The following is an 18,688-nucleotide window of genomic DNA, read 5'->3' as shown; positions in this document are numbered from 1 at the left end:
TGCCCACTGCAGAGCGCATACCCTATGTTCTTCCTACCTAGTCCTATGCCAGTTAGCCTGGTTGGCATGGTTAAAGTTGGAAGGCTTCTGTTTCTGCTGGGGGAGGGGCGTGCCAGCATTCAGCACTATGAAATGGATGGCTCTGTTTTGTTGTGGAACAAAACCACAAACATAATAAGTGGGTGGGGGAAGATGCATGAGAATAGCAACAACATGACCCTAAACTAATTTTTACTATGAATAAATAGTAAATAAAGACCTTCCCAAGGGGCTCTGAATTACTGCATTTCAGAGAAGTAAATGTCATGCATACTTTACTATAAACTGGAGCAGGAAAAGGAACTCAGAATTAAAAATCGTCAATGGCTTAATTTTTAAGCTCTTATTTCATTGTTTATTACTGTGGATGGTACTTGGTCATAAATGAGGCACACATAAAAAAGCTCCACGTGAACCAAGCTTGATCGTTTTACCTTCAAGACCCATCGTTTGGTTTTGTTTTATTGTTTTGTTTTTGCCTCTGGCCATATCTGCAGATTTCTTTATTTCTATCTCTTTTCTGTGTTTATTTTGTTTTTTGAGATAAGGTTTCTCTGTGTGACAGAGCCCTGGCTGTCCTGGACTGGCTTTGTGAACCAGGCTGGCCTGGAACTCACAGATATCCACCTGCCTCTGCCTCTTGAGTGCTGGGATTAAAGGCGTGAGGTACCATGCCAGCGCTCTATTCTGTAATTTCAAGATGGTGTCTCATTACAAAATTGTGGCAACCCTCCCTGACTGCCTCTTTCCTACTGGGATCCCAGGTATAAGTCACCACGCCTGGTTTACACTTCTCTACTAAGGAGACCCACTAAAACAACCAGCTTATCAGACAACGTGGAAGATATGCTGGAGAGTCATATAAAAATATATTTTTTTAATTATTATTATTTAATGTGTATGTGTGTTTTGCTGGCAGAGGCCAGAAAATGGCATTGGCTCCCCTGGAACTGAAGTTACAGACCGCTGTGAGCTGCCACAAGGCTTCTGGGACGTGAACCAGGGCTCTCTGGGCTGGCTCCCCAGTCTTCATGGTAACTGGATTATAAACGTCATTTCACAATACCTCTGAGAGAACTTCTTTCTTTTCAGTTCTTTTTTGTTTTTTAGGTATACTAGACACCAGCTGTTTCTCTGGGGACAAACTGCTAGCCCAGGACAGTTATTAGAAGACGTTTTTTCTTTTCTTTTTCTTTTAATCATATTTCTGTGCTGAAGTTATCAAGATCAGCTCTCTGCTGCGATTGCATTGTTACTGGGAACTTGCACACACTCACACACACAGAGTTTAATGTGAGGCCAGGACAGAAACAGAGAGTTAGACACAAAGAGATGTAAACAGCCCTCACATGCTAGGAAGCTAGGTTACAAGAATCCCAGCACCAGGCATTCACCAGTCACCATGGAAAACAGGAAGTGAGGTGCATAGCAACCACGAGCCAAAAAGCAGAAAAGCGCATACCTTTAGCTTGGAATGAAAATCACGAGATTTCCTTCTGGCAAGAACCTGAATGTGACTAGACACCTGCAGGGTAGGGGAAGGGAGGAAAACAAAGGAAAAGCCTGTAACCATGGAGATGAAAAGCCCCCTACAACTGGGCAAGCCAGACGTACCTTAATGGCGGCTTGAATTTCTCGAACTTTCTTTCTTGCTAAGACCTGTATATGACTAGACACCTACATTTTTCGGGTTTATGCAGGGGGTGGGGTGGGAACAAAACGAGAAAAAAAGAAAACAAAAAACAAAAACAAAAAAAAAAGGAAATCAAATATAAAATCTCTATTCCTTGGGAGGGGTGGGGGAGGGGAGGTTATTTGCATCTCAACGAAGCTCTGCGGTTAGGAACATACAGTCCCAGCCAGACACCAAGCCCCCAGCACTCAACTCCAAAGCTCTAAGGACAGGGTCCTCACTGCTGTGACTTGGTTCAGAAGTTAGCGTGGGCTCACACCTCCAAGTTCCCACCAGGAGACATGACAGGTGGGTGCTGGGGGAAACCTCATTTGGAGAGCCGAGAGAGGAGAGACGAAGGGTGCTTTCTTTATAAAAATTTTTTAAAAGGCGGGGATAGAGATAAAAGAAAATATTTACAGCTTCTTGGTATCAGAAGGGGAAAAAAAAATCCCCCTTTCTCGATTTAGAGGTAACCGCCCTAAATTAGCATGCTCTACAGAACGGAAGCCGAGGCCTCGCTCTGGACTCTGACCTCCTGGTTCTGTGGCAAGCGCTGAAATAACACTGGCAAGTTAGAGCTCAAAGAAAACCGGGACCCGGTTAGCAGAGCCTCCCTACCCCGACCCCTTCAAATTTTTTAATCCTTCCAGTCTTTTGGAAATCAACTGGGAGCCAAGTGGATCTGCATATTATTACAAAAAGAAATGTGTGAGTACAACCAGCCAGCCAGTTAAAAATCTGGTCTGAAGCCACTCAGCTTTGCTGAACAACACTGGAGAGGTGTCGCCAACTGAGGTCTACAGGCACCCCCAGGGGGATGCTGGGTGTGGAAACGCTGCCAGGCGGGCCTCTAACACACAGTGATTCCACTGGGCAAGCAAAACTGCATCGATTTCAGTGGGAGGTGATTAGACTTAGAAGAGCCCCCAATGAAGGGGTCACTGGGCAAGTGACCAGAGCTTGCCGGCCAGCAGGCCAGTTCGGCAGTTGCGATGGAAAGAGAGCCTGTTGTCTGCATTGGGAGACTCTGAACCTTCTCATTACAAGTTCAGAGACTTGGGCTTTGTGGCAGTCATCTTATTTCTAACTCTCCAGTGACTCCAGATTATTAAAGATCTTTTGAGTTTTGATAATTCCCTTTCTTCCCGTTTCTAGGAAAGCAGGGCTCCCCCATCCTCTTTGCCCCTTCATCTGGCTCCCGCTGTTACTCATTTGCACCCAGAATCGCTTCTGATTCTCTGCCTTGATGAGGGCCATGGCTGGGTGCATCTGCAGCAGACAGTGCCTGCCTGCCTCCACTGGCAGGAGGCCACCCCTTTCTGCTGACTCAGCACGGGGCCAGCATGGGCAGCATTTCTGAGGCACAGCCCAGCCCCCTGATCCAGACTCCTGAAAGGAGGCTTCCTCCCCACCCCCACCGGGGCACCCTAATGCCAGTCAACCTTGAAGAGACACAGGTGAATTGACTGCACTCAGGATTCAGTTATAGCCCCTTGCCTCACTCACGTTAATTATTCTGCCATGAAGTCTCTATATTATCCAAGTGGTCTTGAACTCCAGGGCTCAAAAATCCTGAGGCCTCAGACTCCCAAGTAGCTGGGACTGGAGGTACACTCCACCATATCTAGTCAGCTGCAGCTGCCTAACCCTGTGCTGTGCACATAGGTTAACATTCAGAAATAACTGTTTTCCTGTCATGGGCCCACCCATCACATCGGTTGTTTGTTTTCATTTCCTTTTCTGTTTTTAGAGACTGATTTCCGACCCATTTCATTTGTGAACTTGGTCACATTAGAGATCTGGGCTGCTCTGTGTCCAGAAAAACCAGGGAAGGCAGAACCCTGGCCAGCGTCAGAAAAGAACTCCCATCACTGCTCTGCGGCATTTAAAACGTGTACCTGCTTCACAGCCACAGCAGAGGCTGACAAAGAGCCATTGCTAAAGAAGCCACAGTGCCCTGGAAGTGTATCGCTTGCTCAGTGTTGAGTTTAGGCCACTGCTAAAGGCCACTGGTGTGACTTCATTGAAAGCATGGTAATTACATAGCCATTGCAGGGAATTAAAATGCACAGACCTTCCGAATCTCTTGCTTGCCAGGGTGAGTGCACCTGCAGCCTTCTGCAACTCTGGCAAATGTTAGGGAGGTGGAGGGGGGAAAGACAGGATTGAAAACACAGCAAGGGGAAGTTCAGACACTGGCTTGGCAGGGAACTTTCCCACGTGTGTATGACAGTGCAGTAGCACATGCTTGGGCCACAGAAAAACCACTACACACCACAGACTCCTTACAGGGCACTGGGACTAGGGCTCCTAGAGCCAAAGCACAGCAGCCAAGGCAGCCCACTGTCTCCGGGCCATTCGCTGACATGCAAACCTTGCAGGCGGGTACTGTACCTGCTTCCTAGTCCTTGTCTTTCCCGTCCTCAGTTTGATGTATCTGGCTATCAATTCATTTCTACCTGCAAGAAAAAACAATTTACAATGAGTCAGGACCTACTTAAGAATGAAGAAAGAACGCAAGGCCCTGGGTTCGGTCCCCAGCTCCGAAAAAAAGAACCCAAAAAAAAAAAAAAAAAAAAAAAAAAAAAAAGAATGAAGAAAGAAGCAAAAGCCCTCAAAGCTAAGAACAGAAACATGATCCAAGAAGTCGAAATCGCTGAGGTCGCAGAGATGGCTCTGAGGTTAAGAGCACTGGCTGCTCTTCCTTCCTGAGGTCCTGAGTTTAATTCCCAGCACCCACATGGTGGTTTACGACCATCAGAAACTGCAGTTCCAGGGGATCTGGTACCTTCTTCTGGTATCCATAGACACCTACATAGGTAGAGCACATACATATATGCACATGGACACAATATTCATATATAAAATAAAAACAAATCATAAAAGAAAAGGCAGGAAAGAAAAAAACAAAAACAAAAGAAAAAAAAGGGTTGGGGATTTAGCTTAGTGGTAGAGCGCTTGTCTAACAAGTGCAAGACCCTGGGTTCGGTCTCCAGCTCTGAAAAAAAGAAAAAAACAAAACAAAAATAAAAGGCAGGCTTTTTCATTGGAATGGGTGGGAGAATTGCTTGTGGCAGTAAGCATGGTGCTGGACACCCATAATGCCAGCATTTAGGAGGCAGAGGCAGGAGGCTCAGCACCTTTACAGACCAGCCTGGTCAAGGTGAGGCCTTGATTTGTTTTCATTTTCTTCTTCTTCTTTTTTTTTTTTTTAAATTGGAGCTTTTTCAGTTCATTCCTGACAGAAAAACAGCACAATGTCTGGAAAAATATTTACTAAGGAAAATAAGATAAGAACCTCCACTGAGATTGAAATATGTCTTTTAAGAAAATGCCAGTATAGCTAAGCATGATGACCATACTTTTTTTTTAATCCCAGAGCGCAAGAGGCTGAGGCAGGAGGATCTCAGAGGCCACCCTGGTCTACAGAGTGATTTCCAAGATAGACAGGGCTACACAGAGAAACCCTGTTTCAAAATGATCAAACAAACAAGCCTGTGTGATCTGGTTTGCTTGCATATCAAACTGCTGAATTGGAAAGGAGACACGGGGAGACATACGGAGATAGACAGACAGACAGACAGACAGACAGACAGACAGACACCCCACACACACACACACACACACACACATTTTTGAGTCTGGGAGAACCCAGGTCTTCTGTTTGAGTCGTTAATTCTAAATGGCCATTTTCTTCTTCATCCAAGCCTTCTCCCTGTGGTCACCTCATTACAGACACAAGAAAGCCAAGCTCATGGCTGCCAAATACAGCAGCCAAAGGAAGCTCAACAGTATGGAAGCACAAGATCCAAAATGTGGTCTTTGCACCCTCAGCTAACTACACACAAGACTGTTCGCATGCCTGTGTGCTGGGGCGAGTGACTCAACCTTCTCCAAGTCTTGTAACCTTGAGCCAAGAAAAAAACATCTGAACAGAAAAACTTTTCATTCTTTTGCTGCTAGCAAACTGAAATTTTAAACAGTTATGACGGGAGAGAAAAAGCATTCCCCCCAAGAAGCTGAAGAGGCCAAAAGTACCACAAAGCTACCGGAAGAAAGAAAACCCACTCCTGAAGATGTGGATCCTTCTAAGAGTGGTCCAATGAGTCACTTTCAACTGTTACAGGAACATACACACTCTACACCACACCGCTTCATCAACTGTTACAGGAACATACACACTCTATCCCACACAGCTTCAGATTATAGTTCATAATCTTTAATCAGTCCCACAGGCAAGATCAGGTGTAAAGGCAATCGCTCTGGCAAGTGTCTCCCTGTCCTGTTCAGCATGTAACAAAACACCAGAGCTATGGAAGCAGTAAGTTCCGGTCTTTCCCCTCTTAGCATGCACGTGAATTGTCAAGGCACTGTCTACAGAGCTTGTACTCTGTGTCTCGTTTTCCAGACACATTGCACACCTGAATAGCACAGGAACTGTTTTCTCTTATACAACTGTCCTGGACAGTCCACACCTTGCTGGGCACAGAGTAATGTAAGAAAAAGAGTGCTTTGGTTTGAATGTGAAATACTCCCCAAAGGCTCTCACGTTGGAACACGTTTCCCAGCCACTGGCACTGTCTAGGGAGGTTGTATAGCCTTAAGGACATGGACTCTAGCTGGTGGATGAGGTCAGCAAAGGCAGGCTTTGAGGGTTAAAACCTAATGCTGTCTCTTTCCTGAAGGCACTGTAACCACAAAGAACTAAGGCGAGCCAAGCACGAAGCTTTTCCTATTACCAGGGATGTGCCCTCTAAACTGTGAGCCAAAACAAATCCTGCTTCCCTCAAGTTGTTTCTGTCAGTTATTTGATCAAATAGACAGAAATCACTAACATATACACTGCCCCAGTGAGTCAGTGACAACACTCCTGCCTTGGTGAGCAGCTGACCCCTTGCCCTGACAGAACACACCAAACTATGCTCAGAGATGCCGTGATTCAGACAACTCATTGCAGCCTAAAACTTCATATCCTTACAGGGACCTGAGCCCATCAGCTGCCTGTTTTAGGACCTCACAGAATACACGGAGCACAGAAGACAAAGGTGTCCTGGCACCGCAAAAGTACTCCTGGGTTACCGGCTCTTTTTTCTGAAACCATAAAACACCCCCAAGCGTGAGCCAACATGTTTAGAACAGGTGAAGAGGCCTGCTGGATCTTAAAGCAGATTTACAAGACAAAGGTCCTACTTACACAGGGTTTCTTCTAACTTTCATCTTTAGACTCTTCTAGGTGTTCTTAAGAGATGTCTAGCTGTCTTTCAGGGATCTTCTTGGATCCTTAGTCTGTCCTTGTCTACCTTCCTTTCAGAAGAGTATGCAGAGCTAGAAATGGTCCTGCTGTGAGGTGTACCTATCACCTTAAAATTGTATGTGTATGGGTGTTTTGTTTCCATGTCTGTGCATGATATGCATGCCCACAAAGGCCAGAAAGGCCTGTCGGGTCCCCAAGGACTGGAGTTGAAAATGACGTAAGCACTATGTAGAGGCTGTTCCTCACATACACCCTCACCCTGTTCCTCGTCCATTCAAATCTGCTGGTATTTTCAAGCCCCCAAGATAAAGCTTTCCATTTATTTCTACTCCCATTTCACCCTATTAAATTGAGCCTATCATTCCAGCCTGTCAAAATCTTTTCAGATCTCAACTCTGTAACTGAATGTACCTTTTCCTGAGCATTTAGAAGAGATGGGCTTCTGAACTCAGCTTGGGGATGGCTTCAGCGAGCATCCCCTTTCAAACTGCTCGCTGCCAATATCCCCTGTAGTGTCATCGGGCCTACTTGTCCATCTCTCAGAAGGCTGTGCAGATTTCGCAATTTGTCATAAAGGCTCACTGACAGCCGAGACCAGCCAGGAGTGCCTAATTACCAGGAACCAGACCAGAATGACAATGTCCACAGATCAACTGAGTACTCTCCAGCCCCAGGCCCTCTCTGGGCAGCCATTCGGGGCTGTTTGAGTGGCCAGAGCTCTGTGCAAAACACAATTTCATCTGGATCTTGTCCAGGTGGCACAAAAGAGGCTCTTGCCCCAAACTTGCTTATTATCTGTGAATACAGAAAAGATGGCTCAGGAGAAGTGACATGAAACCAACATAAAGACTTTCGATTTCTCAGAGCACCAGGCTGAAGAAGTAAGAAGTCTGGGAGCGCAGCAAGTGTGCAAGATCCCCAGAGCCTATGCAAATGGCACTGCACTTTAATCACACTGAAAAGCGATTCTAAAGGTCACTTCTTCTAAACCACATCCTTAACGAAGGGATGTGCTAAGTACGCCTTTCTGGTCATTTCGCTGAAAGCTTACTTTAAGCCAAGTATGGAGAGTACCTGCTTGGGCTACGCAGAGATCCCGTATTACAATTCTAAGAAAGCTCATGGTCTTACTCTCGCATCCTTGCTGCAGAGATAATCAGGGCCACTTCACAAAGCCTGGGTTTTATCTTTCATGCTCTGCTCCAGAATTTATGTCTTTTAGATATTAAAACTGCCTGTTTTAACTTATGAAGAGAGTGTCTTCCCCAAGAGAATGCATAGACGCCTTAGCAGTTCTCTAGCTAGGAATGTGCTAATATTAATATGGCTTGTAAGCCTGTGTGACTTCAACCCACTCCATCTAATTCAATTACCATGCTGTATGGTTTAAAGGGGAAGCATGAGCTAATCTACCAACCTGATCGTTTTTATTGGGAATGGGGGTGTCACAGCAGAGCATTTCTGTGTACCCTGGTTGTCCTAAATCCTCTGTAGACCAGACTGGCCTTAAACTCACAGAGATCCACCTGCCTCTGTCTCCCAACTTCTGGGATTAAAGGCATGAGCTGATAAAACTTATTTTAAATAATTATTTGAAAATAGCAAATAGAAATCCTTTACACCAAAATAGACACCTTATGGTTGAGTTTAAAAGTTATTAAAAGTTAAAAAAGTTATTAAAACTTCTGACTTTAAAATTTTTTTAATTTTCTTCATTTATTTCTTTTTTTTAAAATATTTTATTTAATGTATACGAGTACATTGTAGCTGTCTTGAGATACACCAGAATCTGTTACAGATGGTTGTGAGCCTCCATGTGGTTGCTGGGAATTGAACTCAGGACCTCTGGAAGAGCAGTCAGTGCTCTTAACCACTGAGCCATCTCTTCAGCCCCCTCTACATTTATTTCTAAATCTCCCCCTAAATCAAAATATTCTGACTTACTAGGGGAACTAGGGTGGCATTACAAATGTCTGTGTTTCTCTGTGACCTCAACAGGACATCCTGAGTGCTACTTCTCTTTCTTTTGTGTTGGTGAGTGAGTGCGTACACACATGTAGTTCCTCAACCCACGTGCATGCACACACCTAGTCTTACAAGTGCTTCCATTCAGAGGCCAGAGAATTCATATTGTACTGTAGTCACAATCTCATCTATTTTCTCTCATTTAAACCTGAGCTCAGCTCTCCATTTCACACCTAGGCTAGCTTGCCAGCAAGCCCCAGCAGTCCTCCTGTGTCTGCTCCACTCACTCTGCCCCAAAACATGTTTGTTGTTTGTTTAAATGGGGGTTCCAGGTATGGAAACTCAGCTCGTGAAGCTATCACCACAGCCCCCACTTACACCTTCTCTCAAAGCACAGTGGGTCTATAAAACCCACAACCCTCAACTTGAACTGTGTAAGTTTCTGATTCAAGAGCCAGGATGCAGTAACTGGGAAGGGTGACCAGTCTGCTCTCTGAGGTCTTTGACAACACCCAGTGTCAATGAGAACACTGGCCAATAGAAATGCTTGTTCTGGCTTCTGCTCTGCCACCCCACCCCCATCCCCTGCCACCATGCACAGGCACATGATCCCATGACATTACCTTGTAAAACTGACTTCCACAAGGTAAACTTAATTTCCATTGTACCCCACATAGATTCTGCATAGAAATGCTTGGAAGCAATCATGGCTTTGAATTGTGTATTTTTCTGAGATTTTTTTTTTTTTGCAATACCTAATTATATAAGTGGAGCATCTTGTAAACTGTGGGCAGGACCCATATCTATACATGAAACCCATGCATGCTTAAAATAAATGCTCCTCTTAATGACTAGCTTGTGGAGAATGTAATACATGTGAAAAAGGTAGGTGTGTGTGTGTGTGTGTGTGTGTGTGTGTGTGTGTGTGTGTGTTGGGGGAGGGGCTAGTTCTAACTACAACCTTTCACATGAGGTAGACCTGAAATTTTACAATAAGATAATAAGATTCAGGATAGTCAAGATATAACTAATCTCCTGTTTCTTTAAGGTTTTTGAGACAGGACCTCATGTAGCCAACGGTGACCTTGAACTTTAACCTAAACCTCCTTTTCCACTTTTCAAGAGCTGAGCTTAACAGTGTGTAAGGTACCACAGGCTCTTGCTTGCTTTCCCCAGTCACCAAGACAGGTTATTTTGTTGTAACATGAAGGCATCTAAAGTTTCTCTGGAATACCTGAATGAAGGTATCATTACCAAGAATGACAAGACCACTGTGGACAGATAAAAGCTTTTCTTAACAAGTGGCATCTAGGGGGCTGGGGATTTAGCTCAGTGGTAGAGCGCTTACCTAGGAAGCGCAAGGCCCTGGGTTCGGTCCCCAGCTCCGAAAAAAAAGAACCAAAAAAAAAAAAAAAAAAAAAACAAGTGGCATCTAGGAACTCTTGTTTTTTTGTTTTTTTTGTTTTTTATTAAAAAAGAAAAGATCACACTGGCTGCCCTCAGACTCCCTGAGCTTGCTAAGCTACTCTCTGTGCTTGTCTGGGAAGCCACAGGCCACACACAGCATTCCTAATACAACTCTGCTCCTTGAGAGCTTACAGAGTTGAATGGCCATGTCATATTTCATTATTAAATGTCGCCTCATGTCACAACTCCTGGGTGACACACACACACACACACACACACACACACACACACACACACTGAGCTTACTTCTCTTATAGACAGGAGGGCATGGTCACAACTCACACAGCTTGCTTAGCCGACCACACCACCCTCCCCAGCCCTTAGATCTCTAAATTTAATGTTTGACAGCAGTCCTGCCTCTGGCTTAAAAGTAGAGTTCATACCGAGCTTCTAAACCCAGAGGAGACTGGTTAACATTGTTGTGGGCTGTATATGCAAAGGAAAGTGGCCTCGAGGTCTTGTTTGAGGCTCAGAAAATGCAGGGTCTGTGGCTACAAATTGTAGCCCAGAGACACTGAGCTTTAAGGAGCAAGAGCCACTTTGTTATTGAATGGAGTCGTCTGCCAGGGAGGACAGAATGTAGATCTTCCCAGCTGCAGTCAGCCTCAAGTAAACCCAACTCCAGGCAAGGCTCTGGGAATCTCACACGTATGGAAAGGGCTCTGGCCCAGTACTGGAAGCAAACCTCCTTTCAATGTCCAGAAGAGCTATGTGAGGTCCCCCACCACAGTGGACCTATGTGATGACCCCCACTCCCATCCTCCTATTAGCTACACAGAAGTATGGAAAGCAGGGATGTAAGCTGTATCTGACCTTTCTGTTATCATTAAGGCACTGGCCCATGGGTACAGCTATAGGGTTAGTGATACCACCCCAAATCCTGTTCTAGCCCAAAGGGCTCTAGTAGGTTACTAGAATGTTCTCTAAGAACATGTTAAGTTTCCTATGTACCTGGAGTGTCCCTGCCGATTTCTGCACATCTAGAGTCCATCTACCTATCTGATGGCACCATCTTCCCAGAGTTTTGACCTGACACAAGGTGACCAGACCTTCCCTTCTCTAGACACCCATAGCCTTTGAAATAGCAGCATGCAGGTTTTCTGTGGCAGCCTTACCCAGCACTCAGTGCTAGTGGGCATGCCCTCAGATGGGACATAAACATCCCTATAGACATTTGCTCATGGACCAGTACCATTAGGCCAAGGAAGAGGCAGTGGGAAGCTTTCCAAGAGGACCATGGCCATGGGCTGAGGGAAGAGAGGCTCGATGGAAGCTCTATCCTCCAATGCCAGCAGCAACACACAGCACAGACAGAGGACTCGTGCGGGGATTGGGGAGTGGGGAGGGATTTTCTCAAACAGGATGGTATTAATATAGCTTCTAGCCCTGGGATTCATTTTCACTAAGCTGGAATTCATCTAAACGAGAAGGAAAAGCTAACCTAAAACCAACTACATGGTGGCTCACAACCATCTGTAATGCAATCTGACGCCCTCTTCTGGTGTGTCTTAAGACAATGACAGTGTACTTACATAAAAGGTATGTTTGTGTGTGTGTGTGAGAGAGACAGAGAGAGACAGAGAGAGACAGAGACACACACACACACACACACACACAGAGAGAGAGAGAGAGAGAGAGAGAGAGAGAGAGAGAGAGAGAGAGAGAATGAATTTAAATGATGAATGCTAACAAAAGGCACATGAGTAGGGGATACTGCAGGAGCCAAGTGTTACCAGCTCAGCAGAGGTCTGGGGTATGTGCGCCTGTGGACCTGGCTAGAGTCACTGGCCTTTCTTTATTAACTTCAAGGCTTAATAATTAATTAGCCACTACCACCATTGCAACGTGTCCTGGCATAGTGGGAAGTGGGGGCGGTCTAGCAAGTGGGGAAGACACTCACTGGTCAAACCCAAGTAGGTGTGCTTGATGGAGGACAGGCAGCACAGGAGAGAAGCAATGCTACCTAAAGGACTTTATAATATTTAAAGAATCCCCCAAGAGGACCTGGCTGGGTCCTACTGGGTGTTCACAAGGTGCCTAGAGTCTCTTCCTGATTACCAGGCTTTCTGCATAGTTCAAACACCCCACCTCCCCACACACACCAGGCAGGAAGTTCTCTGCTCACTGTTCCGAGGCAGGCAATGGGTAGGCACCAAAGGTGGAGTGAATGGCTCCATGGGAGGGATGCAGGATCAGTGTGAGCAGGTGACTTCATAAAAGGGGGAATTTCAATCAGTCCCAGAGCACCATCAAGGAGGAAGTAGCTAAGCCAATGGCTCAGTTAATCTCCAATATAAATCATTGACCAAAACCCAGTGCCGACATGGAAAATCACCAGGAAAGGCCAGGGCACCTTCCTAGGTCGTTGGGTGCTAGCACTGCATGTTCCTGAGCTAAAGGTCTACAAAACGGACTAGTAGAAGTTCCCTGAGATGACCGGTCTCTTCATTCAGGGTACAGGAGAACAGCTCACACTTGAAAGGAGAGTAAACAGAGAAGGTTGATAGACCCCTGCTCACTTAGAAGTTCAGTTCTTCTAGAATCTCTTTAAAAGTACTGGTAATTACTCAAGCTCTAGCTTCCTGGGAATGTCATCGGTCCACCACCTTGACAGCATTATCAAACGATAGCCCCATAAAATACCTTCATCTTGGGAGTAAGAAAGCTTATAATACTTTTGCATGGAATTACAGAAGAGCAGGTAAGCGTGGACTGCTGTGAGCTGAGCGTGACAGTTCTGATTCTACATACACACAATCAATGCTATCACAGCTCTGTAGAAGAATAAAAGGCAAGATAGCTTCTAACAGCTAATTCATTATGAAGCAATGAAGGCATACCAGTCACCTTCTTAACCCCCCAACGGATAGCGAGCATTCCCCTCAGTGCTTCAATGCACTATCCGTGCCTCACTGACCGGGGCTTACAATATGGCCGTGGGATAGCCAATCCACAGCTTCAAGACCTTCAAGGCTCTGCCATCTCTTTAGCGGGGTGTCTTACACTGTGTCGCCATCTGCTCCCCCACTTACCCTTTTCATGGCACCCTCCCACCATCATTTAATTCTCTTTACCACCCTGCTGTTCAAGTTATTCACAGCTTCACTATGCACCAAGACAGGAAGACAGTTAGTGCCAATTGTCAACTCAACTGAACACCCGAGAAGAATATCTCAGTGAGGGAGGACTATCTATACTGGGTTGGCCTGTGGTTCATGTCTGTAGGAAGGTCCACACCACAGTGAATGGTACCACTTTTTATGCACAAAGTCCGGGACTGATTAGGAGTAGAGAGACTGAGAGATGAGAAGCAAGCAAATTACTGTGCAGGTGATGGGCCCAGCTGTTTAAAGTCCTGCTACTTTAACGTCCCTGCTACGATGGATTAAAATCTGGATTTATAAGCTTATTTTCTCCTTAATTAACTTTTGTCAGGGTAACAGATAAAAACAGGACTGTCGATCAAAATCCATCCAGGTCCACCTCAGTGTGTGTTTTCTCAAAGAATGCCATGAGAAACACACAGGTCATGGCATATGGGAGTAGAGGTTGGGGGTATGAGTGGTGACTCAGGTAGCGGGAGATCCCCTCCAAGAAGATCATGGGATTACATACAAAGCAAACTGAGAGACACAAGAACTTTGAGTTCAAAACAAGTCACTCAGTGCACAGGAGGAACGATGATGACTTAACTGCCACTGGTAAATCAGCCTGAGAGGCAACACATCATCCTAGTCTTGCAGCTCTTCTTCCCTTCCTTGTAGGTGATCTGAACATACTCCTCTCTAGGGCCTTCAGAACGAAGTGGGTCCTGATAGTCCCTTTCAACTCTTTCAGGCTCACATCTGTTTATATTGGGTTCTGTTAATGGGTACATCATAATACTTGATCCCCAGATGACGACGTTGTGGGGTCTCATTAAGAAAGTGGGTTGAGGAGCTGGAGAGATGGCTCAGTGGTTAAGAGCACCGACTGCTGTTCCCGAGGTCCTGAGTTCAAATCCCAGCAACCACATGGTGGCTCACAACCATCTGTAATGAGATCTGATGCCCTCTTCTGGTGTGTCTGAAGACAGCTACAGTGTACTCCTATATAATAAATAAAATATTTAAAAAAAAAAAAAAAAGAAAGTGGGTTGAGGGGGTAGAAGGGATATGAGGTTACATCCCAACCCTATCCCTTGCCCCATCTCTGATTCAGGTCAGGACCATTAAGGAACAGCACCGAGGGCTGGAGAGATGGCTCAGCGGTTAAGAGCACTGATTGCTCTTCCAGAGGTCCTGAGTTCAATTCCCAGCAACCACATGGTGGCTCACAACCATCTGTAATGGGATCCGATGCCCCTGTCTGGTGTGTCTGATGACAGCGACAGTGTGCTCACATACATAAAATAAATAAATCTTTAAAAAAAAAAAAAAAAGGAACAGCACTGAGGCATTCTTGCCACGATGCTGCCCCTCCCTCCATGATGGACTGTGTTCCTCAAACCAGGAGCCACATAAATCTATCCAGTAAGTTGCGCTAAGCCATCAAAGCCATGTGAAACGTAACAGGAATACCCTTCCGGTGTCAACTCTGAGGAAAACACTTGGTCCTCCTCACAGCATTCCAGTACAGGGGATCTTCTACTGCTAAAGGATGATGAGGGAGCTTCTCCACATGGCGACTCTGTTTTCCATGCCTGTCTAGGCTGACGTGTAGCCGTTCTCCCCTGTCCTAACTGCCTTGTGTCTCGCAGGTGGTCCAAAGGCAGCAGAAATGAAATGGGTTATTTATTTACTCCTTTGCACCCAACAGGATGTGGTGCGCCCTGCTGTGCCTGCATTCCTCACTTCCTACAGCAGAGACTCTACAGAGTCCCCTTGACCCCTCTGGCCCCATACTCAGCACCTTCCAATCACACACGCCAGAACACGTTTTGTTTTTAATTAGGTAAATTAGTTAAATAATCTCCTCCCTTTTGTATGAGGAAGAACAAAGAAAAAGCTCAAGGACATGGAAGCTGGGAAGTAGCATTATCACCTGGACTCAAAAGTCCTTTCTGTTCACAATTTCAGGAGATGCACACTTTTGAGACTTAACACTGCCAGTGTGGCCACCACTTGCTCCTTCCTTCCTCGTGCCCCACCCCCCACCTGCCACAGAAACAGGGATCCAGTCCAAAAGGAGAGCTAATCTCAACATTAACCCAGGAAAGCCTCGTTAATGAAAAACTTCGCTAAGAACACTCTGTCTGTTTGTTAACTATTTGGCCTTAGAGAAGTGTGAAATCCACACATGAGAAGTGCTAAGAACCACTGGTCTTCACGGAGACTCTTTACTGACGCACTGGTTCCCACTCTGGGTGTGTCTGCTTCCAGGGCTGAGACTTCAGGCAGGCCCACTCTCTACCTAGCTCAAGTTTGCTGCTTTCTTCTTGTCTCTCTCCCACCCTTCCCCATCTCGCCTTTATTTTTTTTTAAGACACGGTCTCAATATGTAGCCCTGGCTGGCCTAGAATTTGCTATATAAATCTCAGAGTCCTAGACTGAGGCAAGATGGTAAGCAGTGCTACTATGGACCAACTATGGCCGGAGGGAGAGCTGTGCTAAGGTACAGCCTGGGACACAAGTGCTGTCTCCCAAGGTTGCCCGGCTCTGGGTCATGTGACCTAACAATGCTTCCAGGCCCTGTGAGGCCAAGCTAGAGAAAACCCAGAGGCTTGGAAATTGTCCTTCCCTGTTAACACAGTGACTGATCACATTTAAATACATCGCCTCTCTAGAAGGAATTTGAGATTCAGAAGAGTCACTCACTTATTATATTTCTAATTACACAGGTACCACAAATAATCCTCTTCACCTTGCAAAACAAAACAAAAACCTAGATGTGTTCACTACCTTTGGCCTTCTTACCTGCCACTCTCTGCACACACTTCCGTGACACATCCCACATCCTGCTGGGAGTTGTTCCCTTTGGATAAAATGACTAGACCTCATTCTTTCCTGCCTCCATCCACCCAAATCTGCTGAACAATAATGTCAAAGTTCCTAAGACACCATGGCCTAGAACATCTTGACTGGCTCTCTGATACCCTGCCTCTCTGGATACCCCAGAGCACTGCACAGGAACTGCCTAGTGATATGGTATATGGATTTGCCCAATTTCCTTGACAAATTGTGGGTTTCATGAAGCCAGGGACCATATTCTGTTTCCAGTCTTCCTGGCTCCCAGCAACCTGAGGAGAAGCTACGAATGGCAGTCATACGATGCTGGTTTCCCTTCCTTCCTAGGACACTTTTATTCTGAAGGGCAACGAACAGCGAGGAGCATGAGAAGCAGTAATCAGATGTGTTCTTGCAGCAGGGAACATGAAAGAGCTCCGTGCTGGCGGAAGAAGGGAAAGCCAGGGCTCCTGTCCTTAAGGTACAACAGGATCTGGGTGGAAAGACTGGAATGCTGAACTATCTGTGATATCCCTTCCCCTCTGAGAGGCAGTTAAGTCAGAGGGTCACAGGTAGGATGAGCAGCCTGCTCTATTTTCTAGTGGAACGAACTCAGAAAACTTTGTACCTTCAAATTCCACCCACCCACCCATCCACCATCATCCACCCACCTACCCATCCATCCGACACAGGGTCTCCCTATGATGCCCAGGCTGGAGTTGAAAATTGTACATGAAGTTATCTTTCCGTCTTGAGCCTGGAGAAGTTGGCTGAGAGGCTTGTACTGGGGCATCTGGCTTCCCTTTACTAAAATTCTGGTGGCCTTCACGGCTTTTAGAAGAATCAGCCTGCCTTAATCCATCAGACAAAAAGGGTAAGTCAGCCTTTGAGAAAATGCTTTCTAGGAAGCATCTCTTCTTTACAACAGGTCAGACGGGTAAGAATCAACTCACTCCTCGGGGCCATATTCTGGGTATCCATAATGTTCTCTAGATAGAAGGACTATACATCTGCGAGCTCACCCACTACACTCAAGAGCCCATACGTCAGTCATATCCTTATATAGCTCTAGCCTTGAATATTGCTTTGTAAAGATATCTCAAAGTGAAATTATCCAGCAAACCCTTGTGTGGATAGAAGGTTCCACAAGTCAACAACCGCTTAAGCAGTTTAAACCAACAAGCAAGATGCCTTCTATTTAAATGCTATGAGCGAATCTATTTTAAGCCTTTAAAAATCCTTCGGGCAGGTGTTTAAGCTGTGTACTGACTGCGCCTGTGGAGGCTCTGGGGTGGGGGATGGCAGGCTCTACTCTCCACGCAGGCAGCATTTTGTTCAGACAATCTTCCTGCTGCAGGTCATGTGACAAAGGGCAAATAAACAGCATCTGGGGATTTTCAATTACAGACCTTCGCCCAGCATGCCTGCACTGTAATCTCTACCAGATGAGGCCCAGGCCTCCCTATTTTCAATAATTCACACACTGTGTACACAGAACATGACAATAAGGGCATTCACGGTGCGGCCTGATTCGCAGATCAAAGCTAGCAGAGGGCCAGGAGGGCCAGCTGTAAGCAGGCTCGGCTGCTGGATGCTCCGTGCTTTTCACAGGCTTGGAACGGCTCTCCCCAGGACCTGGCAAGCCAGCCTCTTTCCTGAGTCGTATTGCTGAACAAACTCTGAACTGGAATGGGGTGCCCTTGGGGACTGCCAGAGAGGCAACCGATCCATGTGCATTTGGGAATACTGGGAAAGCTGCACAAAGATGAGTCCCTCACAGAGCTGCCTCGTGGCTGGCTTAAGATCAGTGTAAAAGTCACCCCAAAATATTGCAATACCCAGACAGCCTAAACCAGGTCCTGTGTCTTCCCAGTTAGCCTGCAAGGCAACACTGAGGCCAGGTGACACAGAGTCATATTTTCAAAGTGTGTCACAGAAGCCTAGGTATGGGAAATCAGGACACTCTGTTGTTACTAGTGAAATCTCTACAGTTGATTGACTTAACTCACATGTGGAGACCAGTGCACTTAGCCACTGTGTGTATTGCGTGCATGCACACACCTCGCTCGATGTCAACTCTCTAAATGCACAGGTTTCTCAAGTCCACAACATTCCAGATGCTGCGGGGCAAGACTCTAGCAGGGACAGGGCTTCCTCTTTTCCAGCTCTCACACTCACACTGAGGGCAGGAACCAGGAGAAAGCATAATGGTGACTTCCTCTTTGCAAACACATGCTGCTCACCAGCTGTGACTGTAAGTCCTTCCCCCTTTTCTCTCATTCAGAATGGTTTCCTCCTAATCACAATAATTCTGAAAGTGCTAAAACATATCAATCGTTGGCTAAGCCTCGCCTACAAAGGGGC

General features: G+C 46.0%; 1 protein-coding gene across 9 annotated transcripts in view; it reads right to left on the bottom strand.

The window, feature by feature from the left end:
• Tead1 (TEA domain transcription factor 1) overlaps positions 1-18,688 on the bottom strand; it is a 217,948-nt gene that overhangs the window by 58,839 nt on the left and 140,421 nt on the right. For 5 of the 9 annotated variants that reach the window (XM_063267472.1, XM_063267476.1, XM_063267458.1 and 2 more), the window contains exons 3-5: positions 4,109-4,173; positions 1,654-1,716; positions 1,502-1,564 (exon numbers count right to left, since the gene is read on the bottom strand). In XM_063267472.1, coding sequence (XP_063123542.1) covers positions 1,502-1,564; positions 1,654-1,716; positions 4,109-4,173 — 191 coding nt within the window. The remainder of the gene's footprint in view (positions 1-1,501; positions 1,565-1,653; positions 1,717-4,108; positions 4,174-18,688) is intronic. The other 4 variants (NM_001198589.2, XM_063267482.1, XM_063267467.1 and 1 more) reach the window with 3 other exon arrangements.

The sequence above is a fragment of the Rattus norvegicus genome, chromosome 1 (assembly GCF_036323735.1).
Source record: "Rattus norvegicus strain BN/NHsdMcwi chromosome 1, GRCr8, whole genome shotgun sequence".
In the NCBI taxonomy this organism is placed as follows: Eukaryota; Metazoa; Chordata; class Mammalia; order Rodentia; family Muridae; genus Rattus; species Rattus norvegicus.
This window is presented reverse-complemented; position numbering and strand designations above follow the sequence as displayed.